This window comes from Muscardinus avellanarius (assembly GCF_963383645.1).
Source record: "Muscardinus avellanarius genome assembly, chromosome: 9".
NCBI lineage: Eukaryota > Metazoa > Chordata > Mammalia > Rodentia > Gliridae > Muscardinus > Muscardinus avellanarius.
In genome coordinates this window covers 22,053,919-22,070,606 of record NC_137795.1, presented here as the reverse complement: position 1 = coordinate 22,070,606, position 16,688 = coordinate 22,053,919, and the positions used below count along the sequence as shown (strand labels likewise).

At 37.8% G+C, this 16,688-nt stretch overlaps 1 protein-coding gene across 2 annotated transcripts in view; it reads left to right on the top strand.

Moving 5' to 3' along the window:
• AMPH (amphiphysin) overlaps positions 1 to 16,688 on the top strand; it is a gene marked incomplete at both ends in the record, with an annotated part of 304,580 nt that overhangs the window by 187,071 nt on the left and 100,821 nt on the right. For both annotated transcript variants that reach the window (XM_080701096.1, XM_080701095.1), the window contains 4 exons: positions 935 to 1,029; positions 5,361 to 5,456; positions 14,387 to 14,494; positions 16,166 to 16,251. In XM_080701096.1, the coding sequence (XP_080557222.1) occupies positions 935 to 1,029; positions 5,361 to 5,456; positions 14,387 to 14,494; positions 16,166 to 16,251 (385 nt within the window). The remainder of the gene's footprint in view (positions 1 to 934; positions 1,030 to 5,360; positions 5,457 to 14,386; positions 14,495 to 16,165; positions 16,252 to 16,688) is intronic.

The window sequence follows — 16,688 nt, the reverse complement described above, 5'->3', positions numbered from 1 at the left end:
ACATACTTTATATTACCGGGTTTCACTTAAATTTTATGTTTACTATTGTTGGTAACCACATTTTGCAAAATACCAAATGTTTTGCTAATGAAAATTTAGACCCATGGGCTTAACATCCTAAGCTTTCAGAGAGTTCTGATTTAAAAACTGTATATATCTGGGTGCCGCACATGCCTATAAACCTAGGTACTTAAGAGGCTTACACAGAATCATCACAAATTTAAGACCAATCTGAGCAACTTAGCACCCTGTTTAAAAATAAAAGAGATAGAGCTGTAGTTCAGTGTACGAGTACTTTCCTAGCATGCAAGAGGCCTTGGGTTAGCTCCTCAGGCAACAAAACAAGAACAATAAACCTGTATCTATAGCTTTTAATAATTTTGGAAAATATAAACTTTATCATTTGTTTAAAAAAGGTTAGGCCACTTAAATAATTTTCAACCATTTTAAATATTTTTATTATTTTAAACCACATAAACACCGTCAGCTGGTATGCTTTAAAATCCTATTTGTTTGTTTCTATCTGCCTCCAAAAATTCCTTACTGCTTATATTTAGTTATTTTGTATTTTTTTTTATTTTCACATTTCTGCCATTTTAGAGATCATTACTGTTCTACACATTTATGACTGCATGCCATTTGGCAAATGATAATGCAAATAGTATGACACATTATTATCATTATTGTAATTTCAGAATAGGCTTCAGTGTTGATATTTTTAACGATTTAGTATATATTACCATCATGTAAATAATAGAAATTCTTAGATACCATTAAGGAAAAAATGTGTCTGGGATAAAAGTGGCAGGCTGATCTCACAAATTTTCCTTAAATATTTGGCAAGGTCTCAATATTTTATAGAAAGAGGGATAGGTGAAACAAACTTCTCACCCTTACTAATGTAACAGGTGTTTTTTTTCCCCTCCCATACCAGGCATGCAAGAGGCCTCCATGAAGCTCACTGAGTCACTACATGATGTCTATGAGCCAGACTGGTATGGGCGGGAAGATGTGAAAATGGTTGGAGAGGTAAGAGCTGGGTGGCTTCATGAGGGAGCCTGGGGTGACTTAACTGAGGCTTCCATCGAGGCCTGCTCATTCCTCCTGTGCCCGTGCCCCTCAGTAGGAAGCTACTTCATAGTCTTGGCCACAGGGGAGATAGAAATCCTGCAGGCAGTATGCAGTTCTGCTACCTGGATCATCCCAAACTCAAGTGAGAAGCAAAGATGCTCATAAAACCACTTGCATAGAGAACTGTGAGCTAAAAAAGATTTTTTCTTCAAAATAACAGTAGCAGTTTCTGTCCCATATTATAGGTTTTAATAGCTCATTTCTAACAAAGATTATGGGTATAATTTTTGAACAATTTCATTGATGCATTATAATTATACATCATAGTGAGATTCAAAGTGATACAAACATATATGCACACAGCACTTAGTGTATTTTCCTCCACATCCCACCCTGCTCCCTTCCCCCTCCCTGCACATGTTAGTGAGATGGGTAGTGATACCTTCATCGGGGACATAACATTATTTGATTATTTGAACTGTTTTCTTCCTCAATCCTCTTTCGTCTCCCCACCTCCCTCTCTCAGTCTCCTTCCACTATTCTACTGGTCTCTCTCCACACTTATCTAGTTTCTTTTGTTTCCTTTTATCTTTCTAGCTCCCACATTTTAGAAAAAATGTAACACCTAACTTTTTTGAGGCTGGATAATTTCAACAAAATATTTTCCAGTTTTATCCATTTTCTACAAATGGTTTAACTTTATTCTTCTTTATGACTCAGTAAAATTCAATTTTCTGTATTTATCACATTTTTGTTTTCCTTTTATCTGTTAACTGACACCTAAGTTGGTTCTGTAATTTGGCTATTATGAATTGTGCTGCTATAACCATGGATATGCAAGCATCACTATAGTATTATGACCTTAGTTCCTTCTTTATAGTTTCTCTGACTTCAGTTCTGTTAAAAAGATACCTAGGAGTGGTCTAGCTGGGTTATATGTTGCTTCTTTTCCTAAGTTTTTAAGGAATATACTCTTCATCTCCAGCTCCCTACTGGTTGGCACTCCCTGGATGCAGGGGAGGAGCTGGAAAGAGCACCCATCCCACTGTAACACCCGGCTGTCCATCTGTCTCAGCTGCAGAGCCCGAGGACAGGTGCAGAGTCACCTGCTGAAAGGAATTGAACTTTAGGGAAGCTTTGGCCTTAGACCTGTCTTAACCCTGAAATCAAACTTCTAGCTCAGGGCTGTCTGGCTGCGGAAGTGAGCGAGTGGGTTATGCTGCTTGGTGGAAAGCAGAACGGGACCAAGACCAAGAACAGCTCTGGGTGATGTCGGACCAGTTCTTTAATTTTCTTGGACTTTAGTGTCTTCACCTAAAAAATGAGAATAATGATTATACCTACTGAGAAGTTTGAAGCCTATGTGTTCACACTGTCAGCCATTGCTCAGCGCTTGATATGCTTTGATGTGAGAAAGCTGCAGCCATGCATTCTTTCATCTCCAGGTTCTTGTTAAGACAAAGAGTAGTTGTTAGTTATGTCCCCTACATTGGTGAGTGATTGCAGCTCATTGGGCACAGATGACCTGAACTATTGGGGCTGTCAAAGCTCAGGGGAAGGTCTGATGTGATTAACTGAATGTCTAGGCAGCCTTAGTGGATTAACAGTGGATTCCTAGCTGCTCCATGACCAGGCATCCCAACATTAATCTTCACAATCTCATTATAACTGAGATAAAAATGGCTATTTATTTATGAGGAGGGCTCTCATTGGCCCCATTATGTCTTTCAAAAAATTTTGGCTATAGATTAGCAAAATGATTTTCCACGCATCATTTTCAAATGCATTTATCAAGTAATTACATCTTTATCTTTCAATATAAAAATTGCTTTACAAATTCTGCATGTACAATGGAAACAAAAATAGCTACAATTTGTATAAATGTAATTTTACATATTATCAAGTCAAATAGACCTTTAAAGCTCATGTCACAGGGTACTCTGGGTACTTCACAAGTGCAAAGCTGGACTAGTATCCTTGGAGCTTCAGAATTTACTTGCTAATTTCAGAAGGTTGGGAAGAAGGATGGTGTTTTATAGGCCTGTATCTATAACAGGAGCCAGTAGGAAGACTGAGCACTCCTTGTAAAACGATAAAGAACTCCTACACAAAAAGCCACTGTGTTTCAACACTATGTTGTTAAATGCCCAATTCACTTTGTTAATTTCTAATTGTGTATTATTAAGAATACATCATAAAAGAGAAAGTTTAAGGGAATAATAAAAGCACATGGTAATATTTTTCAGAACACTGCATCATTACATTCTTTATATGGCAAATGCCACTATCAATGTCGATTACTTAAGAAACTGGCTACTATCTTGCCTTTGACCTTGTGGCTGGCAAGGTTTTGGGCATTCTTAGTTACAGAAGCAAATATAGACTCTTTTGATGATAAAGGAACTGAGGATTGTATGTTAAGAGGATCTAGAAAATTAGTCTTTTGTATGGCAGATTTAAAGTTTTCTAGCCAGGTGTGGTGTGTAGGCTTGTAATCCTAATACTTGAGATGCTGAGAATGACCAGTTTGAAAACAGCCTCAGAAATGTAGTGAGACTCAGCAACCTAGTGATTCTCTGTTTCAAAATAAGAAGTGGAAAATGGCTGGGGGTGTAGCTTGGAGGTAGAATGCCCCTGGGTTCAATCCCCAGTAACACACATACACACACACACTTTTTTCCTTATTTGTATAAAATTCTTGAATTGGGAATTATAACCATTAGGATTTGTTTTTGAAGTGTGGTAAAGACACAAGAGCAAATGTAATTGCTTGTTAATTTTTATCAAGATAGAAATTTATTCTCACAACAAGGAATTCGGAGGTCTGCAGCCCAGATGTGGCATAGTGGACCCACAAGGATCAGAGACTCATTTTCCTGTGTGTAGTCTACCTCCTTCAGGTTTAAGAGGACTCTCTGACCCCTGGACATCAGCCCTTATTTCTGCGTTCTGGTCAGCAAGAGGGATAAAGTTTTGAAGATAGACTCATCCCCCTTTTTTTTTTTGGTGGTACTGGGGTTTCTGGAAGCCCTTCTACCTCTGGGCTACACTCCAAGACCTAGTTTATATTTTTGAAACAGGGTCTCTTAAGCCAGCGAGGCTGGCTTCCAACCTGCACAATCCTCCTGTCTCCGCTTCCCAAGCTTGGGGATTACAAGTGTGCGCCACCACGCCTGGCTCATCCCCTCCTTTTTTGAGATACTTCTTGGCTTCACATTGGCCACTTAGTCACATGGCTACAACTAGCTGCAAAGGATTCTGGGAAGCAGGATCTTCATCCTGGGCAGCCTAAGAAGGAAGAAATAGTAGAGACTGGGGAATCAGCTGCAGACTCTGTCAGAGTCCCTTAATGTACTCCTGAGAAAAATAGGATGAGATGCCATTCTAGAGACCTGCTTTGTGTCCAGGATTCTCTGAAGCACATTATCTTTTCTACTTGTTTACCAGAAAAATTGAAATTCAGGAAGCTTAGTGCAGTTTCCTGAGGTTACAGAGATGGGATATGAATCCTACTCTGGCAAGGCAGCCTGGTGTAATAACATACTTTGGGTTTTGAATTCAAGGAGATGAAACTGAGTTAAAACTATGTCTTTCATATATCAGATGCATGCCATTGGCCAAGCTACACAACTTCTCTGGATTTTATAATCCTCTTCTATATATTGGTAATAACTGATCTTTCCTCGTAAAACTCTTTTGAAAATTAAAAGCATCCCCCCATGAGAAGTTTCTAACTCAGTGCTTTGACAGAGGGATAGTTAGCAATAGTAGCAGTAATAAAAATAATAAATAATATTAATTGTGTAATTATCATATTTGATACTCCACAAGTGGCACGACTCCTAATATGACTGTAAATTTTCTGCTCACTCTGTAAAGGCTTCAAAAATGGTTTATTGTTTATTTCTGTTTGTCTGGGTTGATTTCTATTTGAATGAACTGCATCAGCTAAACAAGTGTTGCAGTGGAATTCTCAGTTTTTTAGCTCTATAAGGACTTGGGAACCCTTTGAAGCTTCTATGTTCTTTAGTAATTCAGAATCAGAAATAAAATTTTAATGAGCTTACCTCCTAGCCTACATTTTTAGTTAGAATTGTGGCTGAATTGCCTTAGAACTTTATTCAATTTTATTGTTTTCTTAAGTAACCCATATTATTTCTGGTATCTAATATCTGGGAAAGTATTATTTAATCCAATTTTATAGTTTAAGATGTCTTTTGTTGTTTAATTAAGTGAAAATTACCCAATTAAATAATTCAGCAGGTATCTCTTTATTTCTTTTTCTTTAGAAATGTGATGTGCTATGGGAAGATTTCCATCAGAAACTAGTGGATGGGTCCTTGCTGACACTGGACACCTACCTGGGCCAATTTCCAGACATAAAGGTATTTTACTCTGTGTGTGTAAAGAGAAGAGTTGAATGGTCTCATGTAGTCATTGAAGCATGGACAAGGTGAGGGGAATTAAAAGTCCTCAAATTGACATCAAAGAGAGTTGGTAACTTTTCATTTAAGCATGGGATTTTTGTTCTCTTTCCAGCAGTTTGAAATGAAATCTAGTTACAGAAACCATACTGTTCCCTTAGTGGTTTGTTTTGGCTTTTATTTCTTTCTAAAAGTCTTTTTAAATGTATGGAAAAAATCATAAATCAGAGGTAACAAAACCTCAAATCATCTTTATATTCAAAGGTTTTATGATACAGCACTGGTCAAGGGTTTTCATTAGAATAAACAGTGGCCACAAGGAACAGAGACACCTCATGTAACTGGAGAGCAAAAGCTGGTCTTTCCTCAGTTACTGTTCATTTTCATGTGATCACAGTGAAGTTGAATGACATTCCTTTTCTCAAAATATTCAGGTTCAACCTGAAATAATAAGAAAAAAAGCATTTTTAATACATTTGCATCTGAACCTGAAAATATCTTGTCTGAAACATAGTTTGTTTGACATTTGGATCCACCGCAAGAGTAAATACACAGTGAAGGACTAAATATTCTAGATTTGGAAGATTCTTAAACCCTTTGGGTAGCATAACACATCTGTCTCCCACCCCCACACACACACCACCATCTGTTTTTCCTCCTTAAGATGGAATGCCAGGAAACACAGCCATGTGCTCTCTTTCTGGTAGGGTGAGGATGCCATCAACCAACATCAGTGGGCATCTTTGTAAGTGCTCATTAGGTATCTTCTGATGCATAGTTCTACTTTTATCTTGTCTTCTTTGTGGTCACAGCCAAATACCAGGAAACTGTCTGCAGAAATATGACTGACCTTGGTCATCTTAGCCAAAATAACACTCACAGCAATGACTTTAATTTTTCTGCTCCCACAGTCTGCCTAAGGAGAGTCGGACCACGTACGATGAATTTTGGGAATATAAGGGGCATTGGACAAGAACCTAAATGGGTTTAGAGATACTGCTCCTCTTGGCAAAATGCTAAATGGAACAGATCCACTCAATGGATTCTCAGTGATATTAGCATAATGGACAAGAAACACTTTCTTGTTTCCTTATTTTCCTTGATTCTCTGTGTTGTCAGCAAAACACGGGCTGACTCTTTGAAAAGACCCTTACCAGTCAGCCTAGTCAGAGATTTTTGGAGGCCTCAAGCTTTGTGCTAGTCCAGCTCAATTTTCTTATTTATTTATTTGTTTGTTTATTTATTTATTTATTGGTGGTACTGTGGTTTCTAGAAACCCTTCTACCTCCAGGATACACTCCCAGACATCTATTTTTTATATTTTTATTTGGAAACAGGGTCTCTTAAGCTGTGCGATCCTCCTGTCTCCACCTCCCAAGTGAAGGGATTACAAGCGTGTACCACCACACTCGGCTCAATTTCCTTATTTTTAACACCATTCATGTTTCCGGAAAATTCTGGGCCTTATCAGATCTGTGAGACAAGCAAGACAGAAGCCAGTTCTTTAGGCAGCACCCCTCCCCAGCCAAAGTCATAACATTGGATGCTTTGCTGGTTTTCTTTCCCCAAGAAGAAGGTGCATCTTGCACTGAGCTTGGGAGGGGGTTGTGGTGATTAGTTGTATGGTAGGTAAAGCTGCTGTCTTAGTTCTCACTGGCTGCCAGCTGGGTGAAGTGCATAGGCTCCCATTAGTGTTTAAGAAGCCAGGACTTCAGGAAGGTCCTGGAAAAGTTGCATTATTGGACAGGTAGACAATTATTTCCCTCCCTTGGTAAAAGGAGTTGGGTTTATTTTATTATACATTTATTAGAGCACTGCAGTTATACATCATAGTGAGGGTCAATGTGGTACAACATACATGCACACAGCTCTGGATGTACTTCCCTCCACATGGCACTCTGCCATCCTCTTTTTCCTCTCAGACCATGCTAGCAAAATCAGTTTTAATACATTTCTATAATGCCAAAGCATTTCCCAGTCACTCTCAGCTGAGCCATGCCACTTACTCTGGTCTGAGCTGGGCAGAACAGCTAATGCAGGTGGCTGCACATACATAGTTGACACCATTGCAGACACTGCTTTGATTTGCACTTGCCCAGGTTGCAGGAGCCTTCCAACTAGTTTCTGAGTTTCTCACAAAAGAAATTGGTTCATGAGATGCTGTTGAATTGATGTATCTATGGGGAAGAGAGATGGCAGGGTTTACAATTCTTCCATCTAATATCACTTCTATTATACAGCAATTTAATGTTCATAAAAATCAATACCCAGTAAATCCAAAGAGGATAAGGAAGACTGTGTCCTTCTACCTGAAGATTCCAAAGCAGATAATATGTATACATATATGTTATATATATGTACATATTTATATCCATACATATCTATGTATGGGTATGGTGACTTAGTTAAACAAATGAAGGCTGTGATTGACTAGAGCAGTAGACTTTGACAGATTATTGAATTTCAGGAACAAAAACTTGGTGACATCAACAAAATCTGAAGATCTCAGTAGTTATGATACTGCCCAGAGACAGTTATTCATAAATTGGCCATACTCTCACCTGCCACAAGCCTGTAATTCTGGTACTTAGGAGGCTAAGACAGGACGATTGCACCTGACAAGACCATCAGTAACTTAGAGACCCTGTTTAATAAAAGGGAGGTCTGGGAGTGTAGCTTGGAAGTAGAATGCCCCTGGATTCAATTCTCATTGTGTATACACACACACACACACACACACACACACACACACACACACATATACATTTGAGGAAAGACCAATGTGTAACTTGAAAAAGAGAGAATTTGGAATTGGGGAGTGGACAGATACCTGTATTTGGTATTTGTGTTTTCTTGTGGAAAAATGTAGTTAGGTTATTCTGCATGCTTTACTCAGTGAATAGAAGTAAGAAGTAGGTACAGAATCCATTGCTTCATAAAATGAGTGTTGAATGACTGGATAATGAATGAGTTATTGATAGAAATGAAAATTACAATTGAAAATACTGAGTGGAGAATTTTCAAAGCCTGGAACGTAATTGACTTCCATGACTCTCATTAAAATCCACAGGATATGTGCAGTTAAAACTTCAGACAAATTTCCAAATATTTACTGCGGCCCATCCTTGAGGGCTTTGAAGTACCATTCATGAAGGGATGATGTTTCACTTCCTCAGCTATGATTGGCAGGGCACCTGTTAATGGTTCCCATTATGCAGCACTGACATCTAAAATTAATGTTATAACAAGAGCCTGCTTGTTGCCAATCCAGACAAGCATACCTCTGTGAGTAGTTATTGTAAAATGCAGTTTAGATTCCACTTTGAAAGTCATGCTTGAGCAAGTAAGCATATAGTTACTACTTTATGCCAAAAGGAATTCTAAAATAGGACTATTAGTATTTCTTTAATGAATAATAAATTCTTTTTGTGTTTGTGTGTGTGGTACTAGGAATTGAATTCAGGGGCATTCCACCTCTGAGCCACACCCCAAGCCCTTTTTATTCTTATTTTAAAACAGTCTCACTAAGTTGTGGAGGCCCTTACAAATTGCTGAGGCTGGCCAAGAACCTGTGGTCCTTCTTCCTCAGCCTCCCAAGTCCTGGGATTGCAAGCATGTGCCTCCATGCCCAGCTTAATAAATTATTTTCTTAACTGCAGAAATTCAGTGCACAGTGAGAAATCTTAAGAAATTTGGATCAAACTTATTATTTAAAGTAAGTTTAATATTAATTAAATTCACTTATTTAAATTTGTCACTGAACAGTTACATTAAAAATGTATCGTGTTCTTAAAAATGGTAATGTGTTTTAACGCTAACCTTATTTATGAGGTTTGGATTTTTTCCAATTTTCTCAAATATCATATAGGAAAGTAAATAAGATTGATTTGTTTTTCCAACACAAAAATGTATGCTTCCGAATGAGTGATGGCCTTTAAAATGGTCACTTGTCCCCTAATAAGCTGTCATTTATAATTGACTTGCCAATTATACAACAAAATGAGACATATTATTTACTTCATTTCTTACTTTTGAACAAAAAATAAAACTATTCCACTGTTTTCTGTCTTGCATAGTTTCTAAAGATTAGCTTGCTGTAATTTTACCTTTAATTCTTGATGTTTTTCTTTGTTCTTAATTTTAAGTAGTTTGAATATGTATTTCTTGTCTGCTTTTTGGCCATTTTGACCACAGTACCTGACAAGATCAACCTATAGGAGGAAAGGTTTATTTGGCTCATGGTTTTAGAGAGTCAGCCCATGTCTGGCCAATTCCAAGGCAGAAATATTGTGGTCGCAGGGTGGTTGGAGGAAACATTGCTCAACTCAGGAAGAGATGACAAGGTCAGAGACACATGTAATCCTCAAGGTTACTCCTCTGGTGGCCCACCTCCTCTAGCCACACGCTGTGTGCCTGTAGCTACTATGCAGTAAGTCTATTCAAATTATTAACCCTACAATGGTTCATCCACCAAAGAGGTTCGAGCTCTGATTTGATTATCTTGCCTTGAAGCATGGCTGCATTGCTCATACAGGAGCTTTTCTAGAGGACATTTCATATCCAAACTATTTCATAGGTAAATATATACAAATATGTAAATTTACATATGTAAATGTATGTTGTTTGGTATTTTGGCGGGAAATTCTCTTTGTTTCTTGAACCCATACTTAATGTATTTTTTATTTTATAAAGTTCTTAGCCACTATCTCTTCAAATATTTCTTCTGACTCTCTTTGGAAGACCTCAATCACATTATGTTAGACCATTTGGTAGTGTATTCTTTCTGTGTGCTCAGGTTCCTGTGGGTTTTTTCTTTATTTTTCTTTTTACCTTTTCTTCTTTTTTAATTTTATAAATTATTTATTTTTTATTTATTTATTTATTTATTTTTGGTGGTACTGGGGTTCCTGGAAGCCCTTCTACCTCCGGGCTACACTCCCAGACCTACTTTTACATTTTTGTTTGGAAACAGGGTCTCCTAAGCCAGCGCTCGCGGCTGGCTTCGAACCTGCGCGATCCTCCTGTCTCTGCCTCCCAAGCGCGGGGATTACAAGCGTGCGCCACCACGCCCGGCTTAAATTATTTATTTTTAAAATTATTTTATTGGTGCATTATAATCATACATCTTAATGGGATAAAAGACTTGTGGAGACATACATGCACATATCATCCAATTAGCCCATACCCAATGCCCACCCCATTCCCTCCCCATTCCTCCTTCCCTTGCTTGGCTTAGTGATTGACTTTTTGACATGTTTGTTTAAGTACATCATGTGCTTTAGAGAGTTTCCCTCTTCCCTTCTCCCATCCCCTCAGTTAGGTGGCCTTATTTGCTGCTCTCTAGGATCTCCTTCTTCATCTAGAGTTCCTCCTGTTACTATTTCTCCCTAGCTTTCGCATATTAGGGAAAGCATCCGATTTCTTATTTTCTGTGACTAATTTCACTTAGCATAATGTCCTCCAGTTTCATCCATTTTCCTGTAAATGATGTTAATTGTGTTTTTCTTATGGCTGAGTAAAATTCCATTGTGTACATATCCCACAGTTTTGTAATTCATTCATCTGTTGATAGACATCTTGGCTGGTTCCATAGTTTGGCTATGGTGAATTGTGTAGCTATGAACATAGATACATGTGCACTAGTTTAGTAGTTTGGTTTTCTTTCCTTTGGGTAGATACCCAGAAGTGGTATTGCTGGATCAAATGGTAGATTTGTTCCCATTCTTCTGAGGATCCTTCATACTGCTTTCCAAAGTGGTTGCACTAATTTGCAATCCCACCAACAATGTTTTAGAGTTCCCCACTTCTCCACGTCCTTATCAGCCTATATTGTTGTTTGTGTTTTGAATTATTGCCATTCTAGTTGGTGTTAGGTGAAATCTCAGGGTAGTTTTAATTTGCATCTCTCTGATTGCCAATGATGTTGAACATTTTTTCATGCATTATTAACCATTTGAATTTCTTCTTTCGTAAAGTGTCTATTTAATTCACTTGCCCATTTTTTATTGGATTGTTTGTTGTTGGTTTTTTTTTTTTTAGTTTTGAGTTTCTTGAGTTTGCTGTATGTTCTAGATATTAGTCCTCTATTGGAAGAGTAGGTGACAAAAATCTCCCATTCTGTTGGCTCTCGATTGAGGTTCTTGACAGTTTCCCTTGCTGTACAGAAGATCTTCAGTTTCATGCAATCCCACTTATTGATTCACCTTTTAGTTTGTTGTGCCTTTGGGGTCTTGTTGAGAAAGTTTTTATCTGTGCCTATGTTTGCTGTGTTGGACCTATGCCCTTTTCAAGTAGCTTCAAGGTCTCTGGTCTAATTTCCAAGTCTTTGATCCATCTTGAATTGACTCTTGTACAAGGTGAGAAAGTGGGATTTATTTCCACTTTTCTCCATATAGTTAACCAGTTTTGCCAACACCATTTGTTGAACAGATTTTCTTCTAGTGTATGTTTTTGGGCCCTTTGTTAAAAATCAATTGGCTCTAAGTGTGTTGATTTGTTCCTGAGTCTTCTATTCTGCTTCATTGGTCTGTGGACTAATTTTTCTATGTCTGTGAGGAATGATCTTAGTAATTTAATGGATATTGCATTGAGTCTATAGATCACTTTTGGAAGTAGACCATTTTGATGATATTTATTCTGCCTATTCATGAATATAGATCTTTCCATCTTCTAAGATCTTCTAGAGGTTTTTTTTTTGTTGGTTTGTTTGGTTTTTTTTTTTGTTGTTGTTTTGGTTTTTTTTTGGTGGTACTGGGGTTCCTGGAAACCCTTCTACCTCCGGGTTACACTCCCAGACCTATTTTATATTTTTATTTGGAAACAGGGTCTCTTAAGCCAGTGAGGCTGGCTTTTAACCTGCGCAATCCTCCTGCCTCTGCCTCCCAAGTGAAGGGATTACAAGCATGCGCCACCATGACCAGCTGTAGAGGTCTTTTACTTCCTTGGTTAAGTTTATTCCTAACTTTTTTTTGTGTGGAAAATCCTGAGAAGAAGTGTTTTCTGAATTTCTTTTTCAGTGGATCTATGGTTGGTGTACAGAAAAGCTTTTGATTTTTTAAGATTGATTTTGTATCCAGACACTTTGCTGAATTTGTTGATCAGTTCTATAAGTCTTTTGGTTGAGTTTGTTGGGTTTTCTAAGTATAGTATCATGTTATTTGCTGGGGGTTGAACCCAGGGTAATTCTACCTCAGAGCTATACTCCCAACCCTACTTTTTTATTTTTTATTTTGAAACAGTGTCTTACTAAGTAGCTGAGGCTGGCTATAAACCTGTGATCCTCCTGTCTCAGCCTCTCAAGTACTGGGCTTACAAACATACATCATCACACCTGGCTAGTCATAGTTATTTTACATTTCCTGTTTGCTTCTTTCAAACATATGAGTCACTTCTGAGTCTGGTTCTATTGATTTTTGTCTCATGAGTTTTTCTTCTGTGTATATTTTGTAATACATGTTTGAATGCCAGATATCATATACAAAATAATGAAGACTGAAGCAATATTCATGCCTAGAAATTGGCAAGTTCTTTTGTTAGGCATTGGTGTGGTAATTAGAATTTAATAAGGACCTGAACTAGATTTGGTTTTTATTGTTACTATTGTTACTTTCAGTTCAGTATATCTTGCAGACTTTTCTAGAATTAGGCTGCTGATACCTTGTGCATATTTTAACCTTTAGAGTATTTTCAGACTTTTGGTTGGAATCTGATTTTTGCTTCTTTGACTCAAATATGATGGACCCCTGGGCACTGGAGAGCTTTTCTCAGTATTCCTTTTGCCTATCAGATTTAAGTTATCCTTACATGCCTGTACTTTACATACTTTTCCTTCTTTCAATGGATGGCAGCTATTTCTTGTTTATCAATACTAGGCTTGTGATAGAAGCAGAGCTGTTCTCTTTTATCTTTTCTCCATCTTTCCACGATTAGAACAGAGCTAGAGTTTTCTTCCCCTCTCCAAGTGGAAGAGACCACTGCTTATTATAGAAGTCAGTTGTTGGGCCCAGGAAGGTTTTCTGCTTCTCTCTTATGGGTCAATATTTTTTTCTTCTACCCTTTTGCATATAGCAATTATCGTGTCTATATCCTGAAAGCCAGGAGGTTGTCTATCTCTCTCCCTGGGCCAGGTTGACTTTCTTCTTCACAAGAAGCAATGGATCTCAGCCTGTCCTCTGGGCAAGAGGGTTTGATGTTCCCTCCTCAAGCAACTTAAAGTTTTTGCACAGGAAGAGAAGATGGTCCATAGAAATGACCAGGGCCTTATCACCATTCCTGAGCAGCCATAGATCACATCATTGTCACATCATTGTCACCCTAAATTTCTCATGGATCCGATGGAGGTAAAAGCTTATCCATTAGAACAGTGCTCTCCCGTGTGCTGGACACTAGCTGTTCCAAAGTGCTGCATTACCCTGGGTGATTGTAATAAAAGATTGTGTTATACTTGTAGAAAGGGAGATGTCTTATGAAATATTTTTCTATTAATATGTTTTGAGACTTATAAAACCAAATATAATATAGTTTTTCAGTATCTTCAAAATGGAACATTTTAAGACTTGAGTAGAGGCTAATGGATAATATAGGTTTGCCTACTCCCTCAAATAATTCTGTAATTTCCCTGGTCTTTGATGTAGCGTATGCCTTCAGCTTCTCATAGTTGGTCTAATTGTGATCAGAAGGGAAAATATTTACCTACCATTTATTTTACAGAGGATGGGAGGCTGTAGTCTGATGTCTAGGGATTCTTTTATCTATTGAAATTATCCCTCACCTGCATCTCATTTCAAAATTCTCAACAGTTGTGGACAGGGGAAGGATTTTGGCATTTGACAATCAAAAGGAGATTTTATGACCATTTCTCATTCTCAGCACATGTGTTTTCCTTTTGTCAGAACCGCATTGCCAAGCGTAGCAGGAAACTGGTGGATTACGACAGTGCCCGCCACCACCTGGAAGCTCTGCAGAGCTCCAAAAGGAAGGATGAGGGTCGGATCTCTAAGGTAAAGATGAATCCCATGATTATCACTATTATCTATATCTTATGACCTGTAGAATCTCTACTTTTAACAAGTTTCCCTTTTAAAGGGATATTGGAATTAAGATAGAATTTAAACCAATCATGGAACCATGGCTCTATTTTTATTATTTTTTAATTAAAGTAAGGTGTTTCATGGTATTGAAAAGTTCTGCTAGACATGGTGGAGCCTGCTTATAATCCCAGTACTCGGGAGGCTGAAACAGGAGGACTTGGCAATTTAGTGAGACCCTGTTTCAAAATATAAAATAAAATAGGACTGCAGGGTATATCTCAGAGGTAGAATGTCCCTGAGTTCAATCCTTAGTAGCACACACACACACACACACACACACACACACACACACGCATGCACACACACTCGAATAAGTATTGGTGAGATAGACTTCAGCATTTTGATCCAAATAAACTTTGGTCCCCTGCAGTAATGCAAAATCAAAGAAAGTGTGTTCCACTTCCTTAGATGGTTTGGTTCATAATCAGTGTGGAAATGTAGATCCAGATTGAAAGTTAAGCTTGAAATTCGTGATTGTCAGAAAGTACAGATATATGCTAAATTTTCATAACATTAATTTTCTTTTAGAAACCCATTTCAGTAGCTTTGATCATGTATGTCAGAAACTTACAGATGCCAGAGAATTGATGTCACCTACCCACTGTTCCCTCATTGATTCCCATCTTGCCTTCTCTTATCTGCCTACACACAGCTGCCTGAATGGTTTTCTACATTAAAGACTTAGCTGTGTTTCTCTACTGCTTATATCTCTTTTAATGGTTCCCATCACATGTAGGAAGGAATTCTATATTTCTTAGCATGGCATGTAAGACTTCATAATTCAGTTATAACTTATTTGCCCATCCTTATCAGCTTTCAAGTCTTTTATTCCATCCTTACACACACACACACACACACACACACACCTGCCTGACCCACACATTAGTTCCTAAGTAGCATAATTACAGCTTCCTTCACAGGAGGCCTCATAGATGACATACACCCTGTTTGATCTTCCATCTACACTTTCCTTCATAACCAGCATAGCCATTGATGTACAGAAAGATAAAGATATCTGACAACTTCACATGGGGAGTAAGTTGGAATTAATCCTGAGGACCACTTTTATGTATTGTGATGCTTAGTCTTTTCTCTTATTCAGCAAACAATTTTTGATTTTTCAGTATTCAATTAAAATAGCACCTTTTTTACTGTGAAACTTTTTTTCTGCATCAGTTTCCCTATAGAATGCTCCAGAATGGGTTGTAAATCTCGTTTGAAAATCCATCTTGCATTATTTAGGCTTCCGACTAGACTTAGACTTTGCTGGGGAGCATCCATGGCCAGTATCCAGAGCAGAGCTTGATCTACATGGCAGGCAGTTAACTAGTTTTTATAGAATAAATGGATGTGCCAGGAACTGCAAGAATAACCATTATAATTAATCCAGTTTCCTGTCTTAATGAGTCTTAATTTTTTATGTTTAATTTATAAAACATGCTGTAGAATTTAACTCAATGACTTTCCTTCACAAATTCCTTTCAAGAATGTTATAATGCCTTTTCTATTTTATATTAAATGATGCTCTAGTGTATAGAAATAGCTTTTTTAAAGTATAAACATGTTATATATCCTTTCTAGGCAGAAGAGGAATTTCAGAAAGCACAGAAAGTGTTCGAAGAGTTTAACATTGACTTGCAAGAAGAGTTACCATCACTATGGTCAAGGTAAAAATGTGTTTGTACAGGTTGTGCCTGTCTGTTTTAGCAAATCAAGAACAGTGAGTTTCCCTCATATTGTTTTTGTTGTCTATACTGCCTCAGTATTGTCCAGTAGAAGTGTTCTATATCTGCAATGTCCAATACAGTTGCTACTTGAGCCATTGGAATACGGCCAGTGTGACTGAGAGACTCAAATTTAAATTTATTTTGTTTTAATTAATTTAAACTTATTTATTTATTTTTTTGTTTCTTTGTTTATTTTGTGGTGTTGGGGATGGAACCCAGAGGCTTTCTACCTTTGGGCTATACTCCCAGACCTATTTTCTATTTTATTTGGAAACAGAGTCTCACTAAGTTGCTGAGAGCCTCACTAAGTAGCTAAGGCTGGCTTCAAACCTGTGTGATCCTCCTGTGTCAGCCTCTCAAACGCTGGGATTACCAGC